We start from the raw sequence: 17,110 nt of genomic DNA, 5'->3' as shown, positions 1-17,110 counted from the left end.
GAAATAAAATATTATTTGCTTGATCCTTTTCTTTAAAATGATCTGGACTAGGCGAAAGCGAATGTTTTCTCAGATGTCTGTTCTGAACTTCCTAAATTTTAAAATAAATTTTTGAGTACAAACCAGAAGATAAAGTTTATGTTGATGAACTGATGTTTACAGTTTTGTCCCGTAATTTTGAATGAACGTTTGTGAGCTTTATGTGAGCTTTCAAAGTAAAAGCGAAAGCGTCCTAGTTGCCACCCAGACGTTACTGCTACAAACCGAAACATGCCACCGCTATTCCTCCAAGCAAAGACAGGATACGTGGGTACAAGCTTTTTGGTATACCCTTAAGGTCACTGTGAAATACTAGACCAATTGAATTAAATGGCAAACTGCCCACTGACTTTAAATGGAGCCAGGATTTTGCCCTTTAACTCTATCAAGCCCTAAGGGCAAGCAGATTTCATTCTTAAACAGACCAAACATGGCAGTGTTTCAAAGGAAAGTTGAGCTGTTGTGAAGTTTGACTCAAACTGTGCAAAATGCAGAGGGCAGCACAGGGACCTTGAACTGCACTTGGAAGTACCAGGGGTACAGGTAGATGGCTACTGTCCTGTTGGATGCAGTGGAAGGTGGTTACCATTTTGAAATGCCATCTTCCATGTCATTTTCCATAGGAAAACAATCTTTTCGTATGTTATTGATTGCAAATGAACATTCTTCGTTTAAACATGGGTAGGAAAATACAGAGAGCAGGAGAGACTAACCAATGTGTTGCTGCTTCACGCTGTTCCCATGCAGAGTAAAACAGGTTTTATTACATATTTAATCATAACTTTTTCTAGTATTCCTTCTTTAGCATTCTGTGGTAAACTTCCAATAATGTGTATGGTCATTTCCTATGGTGTCCTTTTTTTTTTTTTTTTTTTTTTTTTTTAAAAGAAGGATCTGTTAAGTCAGAATGTTTATCAATAAATTAAGGACAAAAACATTAGAATAACTTGCTGTCACAGAAATCTTGGATTGCAAGATAAACCTTTAAAGAAAAATATTCATTTCAACCAGGTAAGCATACATTTAGGGTCTGCAAACTCAAGTGTAATACTTATTTGCAATGGTGTAAGTACTGTACATTATTATTACAAAGCAGAATGAAAAGTCTTTGGTGATCTTGGACTTCTGCCACAGTTATCTGGGCTGAAGAATTAAGCATCCTTATAACATCTTTATCTCTCTAATTCACTGTTTTCAGTTATCATGCTTTATTTCAGTTTAGCTTCCTCAACTTGTATAGAAATGGTGCTGTGAATCAAGATTCTTGTGCCTGTTTGCTACCATAAGATTATCATAAATTTGCACGTCACAAAACTTCAAAGTAGGTAGGTTGATAATCTGAACATTCTTTGTAAGTATTAAAACCCTTCCCATCTGTTTGGGTATTTTTTTACCCCCACCCTTTATTTCTGCCTTGTAGTCATCTTTCATTTCATTGCAATTTGTCTGATGGATGTAACTATATGTTAATGAACTGGAGGGGGGAGTTAAGGAAATGTTTCCATTATGTCCTCCTAAGTTTCTCTCTTCGGTGGAAGATGTTTCTATCAGTGACAGGTCCCATTTATACCTAAATTATAGTGAAACACTACTTTTAGTCTTACTTCAGGCTGTTCTAAAACAGCATTCCTGAACGTGCTCTCAGTCTTCTCAGAAAGCGTAAGTTGACAGGGTTGCCTGCTCTCTTCTGTCTCGGCAACTGCTTCTCTCTACGGTGGTGTACTAAAGCCGTGTTGATGAATGTTATGTATCTTGTGATGAATGAGTATGTTTGGGATATCTCAGGTAAATCTGATTTTGCCATAACTTTTCCTTACTTACCCAAGGGCCATTGTTAGAAGTACCTTAAGTAGCACTGTTAAAGAACCCAGGAATTTTGCTGAAAACGCCTGTAAGTGTGGGTAAGAAGGGTCTGGGCCTCAAGTGTGTGAAAAATAGTATGTCCATACTCTTTATTATTGTAGCATTCCTTCCCTCTGTGTACACATCATTAGACTGTCTTTCTGTTTTATCACATCCTGAGATCTGATCCTACGTTGCTATTAGTAGGTACCATATAATTTCCCAGCTCTATTTAGTAAGCCACTATGCTCCTGCCATAATCTTTTCTGAAAAGCCAGTTTCCCAAGTAAATGGCATATCCTAATGTGTTGTGGGGTTGGGGTTTAGTTTTTCAGGGCTTTGGGAAGAAGTGTGCTAAGGCTTCTGTTCCTTTGAGTGTCTGCATCCTGAATTTTAGAGATACCTTTCAGAATGACTTTTTTTTCTGTGGGTGGGTTTTTTGCCTTTTTTTCTTACAGTTATAAAACACGAGGTACATAGATTAAGAAAAATAGAAAATAGATTAATGTATAAATGATTTAAAGATATGAATGCTTTATGAAACCTTTGAATCAGTTGGAAATGAGAGTGAATTCTGGGCAAGTGTGACAGTCTTCTGAAAATGCCAGTGAGGATTTACATTCCCGATATCCGAAGAGACAGCAAGCTGGAACTGGACTCTATTAAAACACTTTTGTATGTGACAAAGGAATTTTGTTGCTAAAATTTCAGGTTGTTTTGTAACAATGTAATTTTTGCATAACAATCTGTTTGTAGAATTTGTGCTTCTTCTGGGTTAGTAGCTATTGGGAATGTTCTAGTGCTGCAGCTCTCCAGGAGAACTCTTTCAGTGGCTAAGACATGCAGACAAAATTTCAGATTGAGACAATGCGTATTTTAGTGCAATGAGGTGCAGTGTGTGCAGGTGGGAGGAGAAACAGGAAGAAACTAAACTCTCCTGAAGAATCTGAATCATGAGGTATCCATTTCTTTTCTGAGGCATTAGAATTGAATGATGCAGTAGACTGGAAGTACTTGAAGAAGATGTCTGAGCATAAGCCATCATGAAGAACGTTATCAGTTGTAGCTCCTTGGTTGTTCCAAGTATAAATTTCAAAATGGCTGACGTGGCTAGTAGCCTTTTGTCTTCCTTTGAGGAACATTTTCAAGAGGAACTAATTATTTCCTTCTTGTGATGTGACATAATGTAGAGTCTACGTGCAATGCTCTCTTCTCATTTTTTTAACTATCTGTATTTCAGTATACTTTGGACCAAGTGTCCATACCTCATACCTAGAGGTCATGAGTATGCTTGTAACTTGAACTGTTTGGATGTTGGTTTCGAGTTCACTTTTAGAAGATACATGCAATAATAAAAATTTGCTCCTCAGAAATCCCATCTAGCTTGAAAGAAAAAAAAAAAACAAACAAACAAAAAAAACCCAAAACCAAAGCAAAACCAAACTGAAGTACAGGCCATCTTTAATTTTTCCACATAGCTGTTTTATAAAGTTAGTATCTTAGGAATATACTTAACTGAAACAATTTTGGACCGACCTGTTCATCCTATTTGGTTGTACATGTAAGGTGGTCTAGTTGATGTTGCTAGCGGTTAAGTAGCATCACCAGAACTTGGGGTCAGCTTTTGGAGACATTTTTTCCCACTGCTAGGATTTGCCTACATCTGTGGTATTAAATAGTGGTGTTTTCCAACATCTCATCCAGACCTTAAATCTCTTAGTCTGAGGGGATAGCCTAGTTGCATCTAAATCTTGCTTCCTACCTGAAAATAACTTATGAAAGAGGGCAGCTAAATTTTTATCACTGAACTGGGCCTATGAGCACTTCCTTTGGAACAGGATATAATGGATTCAGTTACAGCGCTTTTTTTTTTTTTTTTACTCCAGCTGTGATAACTAAGACAATTGCTTGATGAGAAGTGATTATTAGCTTCTAAAGTGAAGGGTATTTAAAGCTATGTTTTAATTGTTTCCCATTGATGCATGGGAAAACTCAAAACAAAGATATGAAAAAATTTGTAAGCTGACCCTGGACTGTGCAAACAGAGATCGGTGAATGAACATAATAAAATATTGGAAAGTTAAAATGTGTGCTGTTTGCTTCTGGGTAACGATGCTCGGGTTGCAGACAGGAAATGAAGAATTGTAGTCCGTTCTTTTTCCCTTCGCTACTACTTTGGTGAAGAGAAATTCTTGTGGTTTTGATTTGTCATCTGTAAAACTGGGACTGTTTTCAGGTACCTATATCTCAGTAGTGTGAAGTTTAAAGGTTCTGCAATGTCTGTGCATGTGTGGCTGTGGTGGGGGAGGTTATTGCTGTTCTAATTTCACAATATCCTAGCAAAACCAGAACGGTTACTGTAAGAAAATATCTCCCAGAAGTTCTGTCACCTACAGGTCAAAGTAGTCTGAATAAGTACACCAAAACCAAAAGTCACCACTTTATATCTCTGTACAACCAGCTATGTATTTTCTTCCACTGAAATTTTGGGAGAAGTTAAGAGTACTTTTAATGTTTTATGAACGGACTTCAGAGTTTTTGACAATGCACTACTCTAACATGGATTTCGTAGACTCTTAGGAGCGGGATCTAGGGAATCGAAAAGCAGTAGGTAGAGACTGAGGGTCAGTGACTGGTTTGCTCTTAGCTGCAGTATGAGTAACCGGAAAAATACCATGTGTATTCTTGTATATGACAGCTATTTGGTATGTCTTTTCAGGTTGCCTAATATCCCAAAACCCAAATCTAAACCAGTTTAAAAAGTTGTGTTCAATTATGGGTAACTTTAAAAAAAAAAACAACAAACAAACTAGTTGAATGACTTTGGATTTTACATTCCATTCTCAAAACCTGTTTATAAGTCCCTGACTGAAATAATCTCAAGTCCTAATAAAGAAGACGAAACTATAGTCAATTCAGCATTTTTCATTGCTAATGACAGTGAGGCACAAATCACTTTGTATAACTGGATCTTGTGTATTTTATGATGGACAAAGTCATATGCATGTTATTTTAGACTAGTAGCATATTCTAATGATGTCTAGTCCTAATTATATTTATACTATAAAACACTCAGAAATTTCTCCTTTCTGTATTCAAAAGGCTAACAGAAATTAAAATAGAACTCAAATGAAGACAGAAGCCTGTTGAGCACCTCACCTCAGATGAATTCCTTATGTACTTGTAGAATTATTCATAGGTGTAAATGTTCAGAAAGGAATATAGAAACACTACATTTCCAGATTCAGCTAAAACCTCTCAATATTTGCCTCTATTTTAAAACAGAAGATGATATTGTTGAATGTAGATTTTAAACCCGTATCAGAACTGTGTGTGTTCCAACTGTGACATGTGAACTTGGGAGCTTTGCTATGGTAGAAAACTAGCAAGCTGAGGTTTGATGAGCTTCCACGTCGTCTCTGAACTCTGATCTCTTTCTGTTGTGACATGATGCTAACCCCTTTTCAGCACCTAGCCCTCATCTGCTGAAAGCATTATATCCTTGGCTGTGTGAGTCAGAAAGCAAGAGTCTTCTGCCTGGCACTGAAATGTACCTGAAGACAGAGCAGTCTGAATATTGCAAGTAAAACACCCTTGTATAACTTTTTTTTTAACCTGCACATCAAACGTTGAAAAAATAATAAAATTGAATTCTTAGGGTGTGGGCTGACTAGGGTTTTCTCTTTTTTGTTTTAAATAAGCTAAGTTAACAATTTTAAGAGGGAATTGTTCTGGCTTTGTGATAGAAGAGCATTCCAGGCAGCACAGAATCACCAATGCTATTACTTTTTAGGCTGCATTTTCCTCTTCACATTCTTGACTGTCTGTGTTTATAAAGGGTAAAAAATAGAGTGGTTTTCTGAAAGTTTTCCTCTAATGGAGCTTCATATTTTGTATGTTCTAATGGAGCTTCATATTTTGTAAAAGTTCCTCAAACTTTTCTTAGTCTTTACAATCACATGAAAAGCTAATTATTTTGATTGTTCTAAGTCTACTGAACTATCTACCATAGTTACTGAAACGCTCCAGTCTCCTACCAGATTCTCTTTTTAATTAAGATGACTGAATCCTGCAAACACTTAAGCATATGCGCCATATTGAAGTGGTTTATCAGTAAACTTTGGTAAGTCTTTGTGCCAATTGAGTAAACTTAGAAGCGTGCATTTGCAGGATTGCCTTTGGATGCAAGAATTACTTTCGAACCTCAGCTGGTACACACCAAATCTTTGTGTGGCTGAGACCTGCATCCTCAGTTATATCTCACTCTGAGATGAATTTGCAGTTTGGGAGTGGCTCTAGCTGTCCGTGTATCCTTCTTTCACATCACAGGGTAGAAGTTGCTTGGGCCAGAGTTAGTGATGATGACTTGCCAGGCATAACTGTCTTCCTCATCTTGCCATGATTTGGATTAATTCTGCTCCTTGTATCAGGCTAGCCAGCCATGTGCTGTAGACCTCACTACAAGACTCGCATTTGAGCTTTCTTGCCAAGCTTTCTGTGTTCCAGAAGGTGAAGCTTGGCCACGGCTGATCTAAGGTGTCTCAGTTGTCTGATTTCTGATTAGAGCAACTTCTGCCTTGTGTGAGGAAAAGTCCAAAGCTCGATGCCTTAATCTAGGTTATGTAGAACAACAGCTGTCTTCTGGTGTTCTTAAAATACAAATTCCATACAGAAAGGAACATCCAATAATAAAGATATTTTTTTTAATATTTAAAAATTCTGGATTCTTGTAGTATAAGTAATAATTTGCCAAAGCAGGCACACATTGAATAAGCCTAGCTAATCATTTGATTGATCCATCTGGTACCTTATCTCTTAACTTCCAGTCCTGCAAAGCACAGATAAAACTTCTGTTGGACTTCTAGCCTTAATTAACGGCATGGGACATCAGCCAGTGATTTCAATGGAGCAGGCCTTGATTCTGTATTGCTCTTCACATTGTAAAGTGAGGGTAGACTCCTGCAAATGGCGGGAGGCAGATGTAAGTGCTGCAAAATCAGAGGCGGTCTTAATTCCCTTTTTGCTCGACGATATACCAGTTTGCAGTTGTCAATGTACGTATAAATAGAGAATTCTATTCGCTCTACCTTACAAACTTTAGCAAAACCAAACTGAAGCGGTCCAGTTGCTTTTTGGACTAAACGCTTTTATAATTAGAATACATAAAGATATTTGGTTTTAAAATGGTAGTTTTTAGGAGTTTCTAAACACTTAAATCTTAAATTCTCCAATACTTTATTTCTTATTTCTTTATGATTTCCTAAGCTTGCCAAAAACTTGTTTTTATTAAGCTTTAGATCCTTTATAAAATAAAAAAAAAAAGTTTGCAAGGGAAATAGAGGTCAGTCTATAAAATGTATGATGCTGTAATCTGTGATCAGATTACACATTTGCAATGAATATATTCATATATGCAACAGTTAAAAGCTCTAACTTTGTAAGTAACTTGTAAACTTTGTAAGTCAGTAATAGTAAAGCAATGATTATTTACAAATCTTCCACTGGAGAATACCTAAGAAAACTTTGTTCCAAGCAAGTTTTATTGATTTGTTGCACTACAAAATTTTATATTATTTTATATGTTTACAAATAACTTAAAGACTATATTTATGTAATGTTTTAATGAAGCCTTTTGAAGGAATTTCCAGACCTTGAATAAAAGTAAGGGTCATGTTATGAGGCCACAAATCACAGCGTCTGTCAGGGATACTGGGAAAATAAGTGCTCTTTGATTTTGTGCTTTTCCCTCCTACCTGCTGAGATCATATTTATTTTAAAAAATATGTATATTGCAAGAGTATTCAATTGCTATTTCCACGTACAGGGTAGTACATGCGTTATTCTTGTTTATGCCATTCTACTAGTTCATTTTGATTTCTCACTTTTTAATGCTAATCACTTTAGCAGTAATGATCATATACTGTCAATAGTGATGGTGGGTCTGAAATGTCGCTTTGTTTTGAGAATGAGAGAAATTTTGGTGTTCTCATTTGCTTGTAAGAATTGACATTGAGAACTTAATTTTTTAGTGCTGACAAGCTAGTGCAGCTAACTTATTATTCAGCCCTGTCAGCTTTTCAACCTCCAATGTGCAAACATTTTGCTTGTGCTATATATATATATAAAAAAAATAGGAAAAGTATGAAGTACATGTTTAAATGCAAATTATTTAAGCTTAGTATAGAGCAGATTTTTAAAAAGGCACAAACTTACTACCTCAGAGGTTTTCTTTTTATGAATTAATTATTTATGGTTTTGCTTTAGATTTAACTTGCTGTTGTATGTAATGAGTAGTGCTGAAATTGGTTTCAGTTATCGGAGATGTGAATGACACAATAGATGCTTATGTACTCTGCCTGTCAAATCCATAAAGGCTGGTACTGAACAAATTTCTGTTTTCCCACATGTTTCCTGGTTTTCTGTCAGCTTTCAGTCTTCCATGGGTCATTCAATAAGCACTACCCTGGGTGACTTTTTTGAGCTGCCATGTGTCAATCAAAATGAAGTGCATGCTTTTTAGTAAGCAGAGAAAGCAAGCTTGATTTATTTGAGTTTGGCTGTGTTTTCTGCAGGACAGTTTCTTGCGTTTTGTTTCATTCTGAGTTTATTTTTGCCTTTAGCTATGCAGTGGAAGTGGTTGGGGATGCAGAGGAGGGAAGTGCCTGATGAAGGCAAAGAAGCCAAATAGAAGAGAGGGACAGAACTGAACAGCAAGATTTGAAAATGTTATTTAAGCATATTCAATTTGAACTGATCCGCTTTATAAAAAAAAAAAAAAAGTGAGGGGGAGCAGAGGGTTTGAGGAAAGTCAAATTACCTAAAAGCTTTTCCCAGCAAGTGTTTCAAGAGGTGTTGTTGTATTAAATGATTTTTTTTTTTCTTAATTGTATCATGACTAATTGTGTCAGTGTGGGATTAAAAAACTGCTGAATGTCACTGTTTGGCATATACATTCTTTTCTAATGAGGGAATGGATATGTCATTGTATTAAATATATTCTCATTGCATTGCTGATATGAGTCACCTGGTGTAGCAGTTGCTAAATGTGTTTGTATACTAACTTTGAGAAAGCCAGTGATCATGACAATTTACATTAAAAATCTAGGATATGATAGAATATGTATGAACTGTACAAATCTTTCCTTTCTAGAAAATACCCTTAAATGGTTTTGCACTTTTTTGGGTAGCTTTTAAAAAATATTCCAGGTAGCGCATTCCTCATGAGGGAGGAGTGAGAGGAACCCAACATGTTGTCAGTGGAGTTGGAAGAAGTGTGTGTATTTTCACAGGCTTTTACCAAGCTCCTCGCATCTGCTGGGGGCTCCCTTTGCCCTGAGTGAGGCCGGTGGGAACTTTATACCGAGGATCTGCTGTTCCTCACCTGTTTGCTGCAGAAGGATGGATGGTCACTGACTCCAGACTAAACAGAATTCCCACATATGACCAGACTCACCTGGGCTTTATGACTTCTGTCTTGTCCCTCTAGAAATGTACTATTCCTTCTCCCTCTATCAGTGTAATATTTTTTTTTTCCCCCCCTCTTACCCTTTGTCACTTTTCAGGAAAGTCCCAAACTGAATTTGTTGCCTTTCAGATATATGAAACTCCACTTCTGATGGTCCTTGCTTTGTCTTTCTGTAGTATTGCAAGGTATCTGCTATATTTGTAGAGCTTTAACAGCTGCAAAATACGGTTTTGGACTGAAATTGAAATGCAGGCTTCCCACCTAGCAGTTTGGGTGATCATCTTTGTTACTTTTTGGAAAGAGACAATGTCCCACTGACATCGCCAGGAGTTATGTGGTTGGTTATAATTGCAATTCAGATTGCTGCCGCTTAGTCACATAACAATATGCGTTGGAGAAAACTGGTGTACTGGCTCTGGAAAGAGGAAGATGGGTTTTGGATATAGGTATCCAAATGAGCTGATTTGTTGCTCATGTCAAAGAAGTTAGCTTTAGAAATCGGACATATTAGCAATGGGTCTGAATTTGTGTAACAAGCTTAGCAGTATCACTGCTTCTGGGTAAGATATAAGCACAAGTAAATATAAGATAAATTCCAGCAACTTGCAGATAACTTGAAGCATTTACATGATCAAGTGTGCATTTTTGTTTTCTTTTTTTAATGTCAGAACTGACACACTTTGTTTTTTGTTTTATCATTTTCTTTGAAAATATAAATCCATTTCTCTCTCTGGGGATATTTCAGTAATAGTAATATGCTGTTAAAATAAACAGAATTTGGATTTTTGAAAACAAGAAATGAGTCGGAGTTAAGAACATAGGATAACAATATATCCTATAACAATATAACATTTGGAGAAAGCACAAACAATCTTCAAAAGAAATTCTTGAAGTTAGGTCCTTTTATCAAATATCAGAGGGATAAGCTTGTTTTCTTAGAATTTAACTGAAAGGGATTTTCCAGAGGGTGCTAGAGATTAAAAGGCCCTGCCTGAACTTTCCAATGTTTCCACCTGACATGTAAGGTGCATTTTAATTTTCTTTTTCTAGTTCTGCACATGAAAAGGTATTTATTGTTAGACTATTTGTGTTACATTAGTCCTGTTGTACTTAAGGGCTTGTCCTGAATGCATTTTGCTTTTGTGGTTTCACAGGCAAATGGTTGTTTGTAGGCCACAGCTCTAGTAGAGAATGTTTTTCCCTTTTTTAAATTTTAAAACACGTTTTCATGGATTGAATCTCTACAAAATAATATAGTTTTGAACTTTGCTTAGGATGTGTTGTTCCACCTAATTCCTCATTTCCTAAATGTCATTCGGGCTGCACAGTTATACCACTTTTTAAAGAAAAAGTATTTTTTCAAGAGGCATATTGGCTAGTCTCACATGCCAATGTTAAAATTCATGGATATAGAAGTTAATGGTAGGTACCAACAAAATAGTGTTTTATGAGGTGTTAGAAGTGTTTCAGGACTGACTTAAAAAAAGAAAAAATTAAATTGCATTTACTTCATTGAAGGTTGACTTTTGGTTTCAAAGGACGAGTGAGGTATAACTTGATCAAAAACCAAAATAGATTGTCTGACGCGCGGCTCGGTCTTATTTAGGATGAATGTTGATCTTGTTATATACTGTAATGCCAAGCCTGGGTCAAGAACTGCAGGTTGCTGCCCAGACTTAAGAACTCTTCCCCTCCCCACTGCTTTGTGACCAGCATCATTAGGTCATGTCTGCACTACATTTGTAGGCTCTGCAGGGTACGAATAATTCTTGTTCTGCTGCGTTCTAAGGTGCCTTGCTTGGCTCTTGGGCATTGTAAAGTAATAACGACGGCACAGGCTGGTCCTGTCGATGTCTACTAATGTTTGTAAAATAATAAGTATTTAATAATTGCTGTGTGTTGGTGTAGAAATTTAAGCTGTTTGAATTTGTCTTTGAGACACATACAATCATACCATGTTGTCTAAAATTACAATTTTAATTGGGGACCAGGAAAAGGTTACCAAATGCATTATAGTTATGCATATTGTTTTAGTATTTCTGGGGGGTTTTTAGGTTGCCAAAGGTAAAGAGCTTACAGCTGTAATTTACTTCTATGTAAAAGCTGCCGGTTAGGGTTTGTTCTAGTCTAGTACCAGTAATTTAGTGTTTAGTGTGTTTGGTCAGGCAAAGTCAGTCAGTGCGCTTGTCCACCATCTGTGCTCATGCAGGCTAAGTGCAGTCTCCAGGCTTCATGTGAACAGCGGTTCCGTGACTTGATATATTTGTCATCCTAATGACAAATGTATTTTTACAGTGTCTGTATGGGTGTACTGCAGAAAATAACTAAGCTGACAGGCTATTTAAAATACTGCCTTCCATTTGTGTACATCAACAGGTTGTTGAAACTGGGAAATGGCTTTCAATTGCAGTTTTAGTAGTGCCCTCTCAAGGAACAGATAGATTTTATTAATGTTAAATATTTTGAGTGAGTGTTTGTAGCTCTGGAAACCAAGCAAAACAATCCTTGTTCTCTGCTTCATACCATACAAAAAGAAAAGACATCTGAAGTATTGGGGGATATAATAAAAGGACAAAATTTATGTGCATAATAGACAGGTGTTCTTGAACGCTATTCTTTAGTGTTAAACATTCTGTGCTATGTTTAAGGAAGTGGATGAAATGAAGTTACATTGCTTTTTTTAGCACGGGTTTGCAGAATGGTGGTTTTAAAATATGCAATATAATATTCATTTTCTGGTAACTTTAACAAATTTACCACAGACTAATTTGAGCAGTAATCATGACCAGAAATCAAAATAGCAACCCTTGATTTTCTTCCAGGTCCATGAATGTAAGTTACACTTGGGATATTTGGGATACTCTTTATAAAAATACCAGGAAAACATAATGTTTTAGTTTCATTTATTGGTCAACTACAATTATTTACTGTAGCAGTTTCAATTAATCAAGGACTTTTAATTTTATATGTCTTGTTCCCTGGCTCACTTGATAATTCGTTAGAAAACAAACAGTAAAATACAGTTACAGTGCCTGATATTTCTAAGGGCAGATTAATTTCCATAGTCTTCCCCACAAGACTGTGTACTTCTTAGTGCTATCTGTGAAGCAAGGTGGCTTTGTTTTCTGGAGAGTGACGATAAATGAAAATTCGCAGATTTGCACTGGACATCCTGCAGTCTGTGGTAAGTTCCTTATTTCTTCTGGCCTTAGTTTCCATAAATTCAGGGTATCAATCCTTCTTATTTCTTGGAGATCATCATACAAAATGAAGTCTTCTGCTCCAGATCTACCGTTCCCGCGGTGGATATTTTAATGGTAATCATTTCTGAGTATCCTTTTAATGAAACCTTAGTGATTTATTTGGGTGGTAAATTCAAAATGATGTTTGAAAATCACTCCAAGGGACATGTTCCTTACCTGTTAGGTGTAGCTGTTGGGGCATCTTGTGTGCTCGGCTCTGAGGAAGCTCCTGGTACGAATGGCGCAGCTGGCTGAGGGAGCTGGTTTCTTTTGTAAGGGGAGTTGTGGGGGCAGTTGTGGTATTTGTTCTACAGATAAAGACAGTTAATAAATAAGAGTATTGTGCTTAAAAGAAAAGACAATACTTCACAGTTTTAGCAGGGACACCCTCATGCATAGGAGGTGCATTCAGAGTTAGTGTTAATATGAAAATGTTTTATTTAGAAGGATTTGGGGGTGGAGGGGTTGTTGGAGCCCGTGCAGCATAAAATGCTGCATAAGCACATCTTGAAAGTAGCCGTGTATATTGGACTTGGGCTTTTGTTTGTGCAGGTTTTATTCTGATGTGCTTAATTGCAAGAGTTGAGAGGGATTCCTGTCTTTACAGATCTGTTGTAGTGAATGAGTAGCATGGAATACGTGCGCTTCTAGTAGTGTCTGAATAATCTGATATCACCCCAGTGCATATAAATAGTACATGGAAGGATATAATATCATCTAACCTCTGATACTTGAGAAGATGAGTGAAATTTTTTGGAAGACTGGAAAATGCACTGCACTTTAAACCTTTCTGAAGTGTGACCTGTTGGCAGTACGAAGTCTTGACAATGATATTGGGATAATAATGTTTTTAATTTACTACTTTTAGAAACTAAATTCGTAACACTTCTGTGCTTTGTATCAATTTCAAGAAGGATGCAGAAATTTCTTCATCATAGCAAAAGGAAACTGTGATGGTCAGTAGCTACATCTTGGAGGCAGATTTGTCTGGAAAGTTTTCCTCATGTTTGTAACTTAACATCATTCACTAGCTTGAATGTATCTTACTTCTGTGAGGTATGGGTAGTTTAGGGATTATTTTAGCTGTGCTGTCTTATGCTTATTCTGTTCTGTCAGATCTACCCATTCACTTTTTCTTTACGCATACCTTCATATATGTGCTGTGATGTCTGTTCCAAGTGGTACACCTGTTACGTGTTGGAGTAATGAAGAACAACTTGTGCATGTCTTTTTCTTTTTTTTTTAACGGTGACTGTCAAGCAGCAATAAAGCTAAAAGATGCCAAATCTTTTGATTGTGATACATCCTTTCCTTGTTTTACGGGGAGTGTAGTTGGCTGAATTGCTGTCTAGGTTCACTTTCAGCAGAGTGGAAATAAAGCTTCGGCTGAATCAAGTCTCTTCTGATGAACTGCTTAGAAAGATTAGGCCAGATCCACTGATTACCTTCTTTGCTACACCCTGTGCAATAAGGCATTGTGGAGACAATGACGAATGTCTCAGTTTTGAATGACGTAACTGCATGTTATTCCTTCTGAAGTATGATCGTCTTAAGGAATGAGACTGAAACCTAGGGAAGCAGCAGTCTACCTTACTCTCTGACACGGAGTCTACTTTATATTCCAAGTAGTTGTTTAGATCAAGACTTTTTTAGAGGTGGCCAAGAATTGCTACAATTATTGGAACTTGTTAATGTAACTTGTGAAACTATGTGATAATCACCTTCCATGTACCTTGGAGCCTTTCCTAAAAGCAGAAGGAAATTTTGAGTATTATGTGTGGTTTTTTTCTCCTTTTGTCTTCTTCCACCATAATGAAAAAAGTGTTAAAATAGTATCTTTATCCTATTAAATTTTTAATTTGTGGTTCATGATGGAAAAACTAGCCCAGTATTTGGCAGCTGTACTTGGCAATTAAGGGAAAAATGTGAATGGTGTTTCTGAACAGTTTTATTCTGGTTCTTGTACTGTATTTTCTAAATGCATCCTTGCATGAACGCGCGTGTGAGCCTGAAGCGTCTAGCTCTAGTATGTTACCCAGCTGATGGCAGGAGGAGGAGGGAATATCTAGAATAACCTCACAAAGAGAAGCTGCATCTTCAGTAAGTCAGAAGAATAGAAACATAAATCTTCTTTTTAGGGTGTGGGTTTTTGTAGATCTCTCTTTATTCAGAAAAGAAGCCATTGTGTTGTAGTAGCAACACATTAGTAAGTAGAAACTCACGTTTGATCTCCAAAGTGTACAAGTAAACTTTGTGGTTGTGAGGCCACAACTGTGCAAATGCCAGTACTTCTGCATGTACATGGCTTTTTGCATGCAAATTTTATATAGGAGTAGTATTGGCAAAATTTACGTTTCCTGTTTATAAGTAACTTTATTATGTATTGCATCATGAAAATACATCACGTTACCATTACCTGAAATGAGGTGGCTATGCAATACGTTGCCTTAAGTTTTACGATTGTTTCAGTTATTAACCACTACTTGATCAACTGCCAGTATTAGTAAATTGGGATTGATGCTGTTGGCATGCTAAATTTAACTGTGAAATCTTTAAAAGATCTGAATGGCTTAGAAGGTAAAACAAAGTAGTGGATGAAGTGTTTGGTGCCGTGGCTTGGATCCAGCTTGATGTCCTAAATGAATGCATCACGAAACCACAACAGATCAACCCAGATTTACATGAGTGACGTACGAGAGCCCCGAAGCTAAGCCAACATAGTGATCAAATTAGCTCCTGCATTTAGAGAGGCTTCTCCCTCCAGGTCAGACTTCTAAGCACTGATGGGCTTGTGTGGGGAACCAGCAGTTACAGATTGAAGTATGCCTATGTTGTGGAGGAAAAGAAATCTTAGAGCTTCAGAACTTTTATCTTTGACAAGTGTGACTGATTTTCTTTTGGGGGCGGGGGGAAGGGGGGAAACACTATGAACAATAATGGAAAAACTGGAAGAATTTCCATTAGTGGGGCTTCGGTCAAGGACCTGCCAATCTTCACAGAAATATCTGTTCAAAATCTGAAACATTTTGTTGCTGCGGGGCTGATATGTACCTTATGTATTGCCCATCCTCACACAATACCTGGCTTGTTCTTTTAATAAATAATAACTGTACTGTAATGTGATGCTCATAAATAGGACAATTTTGCAAATATTTATGTGTGCAGGTGCAAAAGTACAGCATTTTTGATGTTTTCTCTAAATACCATATTTTTAAACTACTGTCTTATTTTTAATAAACTGATATTATACGTGAATAAATGTCAGATTAAAGACAAGACACTGGATAAACAGAAGCATTACTCCTTTTGAGTAATCATTATGTGTTTAATATATTTTTAGGTTTACATGATGCAGGGAAATAGTTATTAAACAAAAAAAATACAGTAATGTGAAGATTGCCTTATTCTAGGGATTTGTATCATGACAAAGATGTTGCAAAGAGATACTGGAGACCTTTTAAAAATATGTTCTGTAATTTATGTTGTTAACCTGTACCATCACATGAGATATTGATAAGTTCTAGCAACTATTTCATTAATGTTAGTATTGTTTGCAGTTCTTATTTATGTACTCTTCGATATTTCAGTAACCCGATATCTCCATTTTTGTTTCTCAGCATGATGTATCACAGACTTTGCTCAAAGCGACTCTGGACAGTGTGGTTGAAGAGTGTGTCAGCTTTGTAGGAGTTGATATTAACATCTGCTCAGAAATACTATTAAGGTGAGTCAAACGTTTTCCTATTCCAGTAATTGCATGGCTCTGGATCACAGAGGCCTCTGTTTAGTCTGCCATCTGACTCAAGCTCAGCTGGAGCAAATGGCTCTTGTGTTAAACTTCCAATTACATGAGAATGACACATTAAGACAGTATTTCACTGGATCATTAAGAGTCAGTTTTGAAGGGTATGTGTGATTCTCCGGGGTAAAACTATTCTTCGGAGAAAAACAGATATTTAAAAAATTTTGAACCAACACTGCAATTTTAGAAAAACGTGATATAATTAATTCGTGTTTTTACACTGAGAAAGGGATTTTCAAATGTACTTTCTGTCTCTTAGAAAGTATTTTTATAGGTACGGCTAAGCGGAACAGGTTGTAAAATTGGGTGAGGAAAGGAGAAAAGGAAAGATTTAAGGGGAAACTGTTGAAAAATTTATCCCTTTTTACTGATTTTTTTTTTAAAGTAATTATGCTATATTTACTTGGAAAATGTTCTGGATTTTATTTCTCTTGGTTAGAAATTAAAAGCTCATTCTGTTCTGTCTTTTGAGTGTGTAGAATTGAGAATCGTTTAGCTGAGCAGCCTCTCAGAAGAGCAAAGTGTTGCTGTCATCCTCTGTAGTAGGAGGGGAAGAAAAAGAATGCCTGTAATCTAGCTAGTAAGAATTATATTAGGTATCAAAGTTAGGAAAAATCTATTCTTGCTAGTTCTTCTTAATTTTTTTAACCCTTTACTTGCATTCCTGAAAACGTCTTTCGATACTTTGAAGAGGCTCTCTCTCTATTCTTATTGTCTTTC

General features: G+C 36.6%; 1 protein-coding gene across 5 annotated transcripts in view; it reads left to right on the top strand.

Moving 5' to 3' along the window:
* The window catches only part of SRBD1 (S1 RNA binding domain 1), a 132,913-nt gene that overhangs the window by 95,829 nt on the left and 19,974 nt on the right, over positions 1 to 17,110 (top strand). For all 5 annotated transcript variants that reach the window (XM_074579636.1, XM_074579632.1, XM_074579634.1 and 2 more), the window contains exon 19: positions 16,206 to 16,312. In XM_074579636.1, coding sequence (XP_074435737.1) covers positions 16,206 to 16,312 — 107 coding nt within the window. The remainder of the gene's footprint in view (positions 1 to 16,205; positions 16,313 to 17,110) is intronic.

The sequence above is a fragment of the Larus michahellis genome, chromosome 3 (assembly GCF_964199755.1).
Source record: "Larus michahellis chromosome 3, bLarMic1.1, whole genome shotgun sequence".
Lineage (NCBI taxonomy): Eukaryota > Metazoa > Chordata > Aves > Charadriiformes > Laridae > Larus > Larus michahellis.
This window is presented reverse-complemented; position numbering and strand designations above follow the sequence as displayed.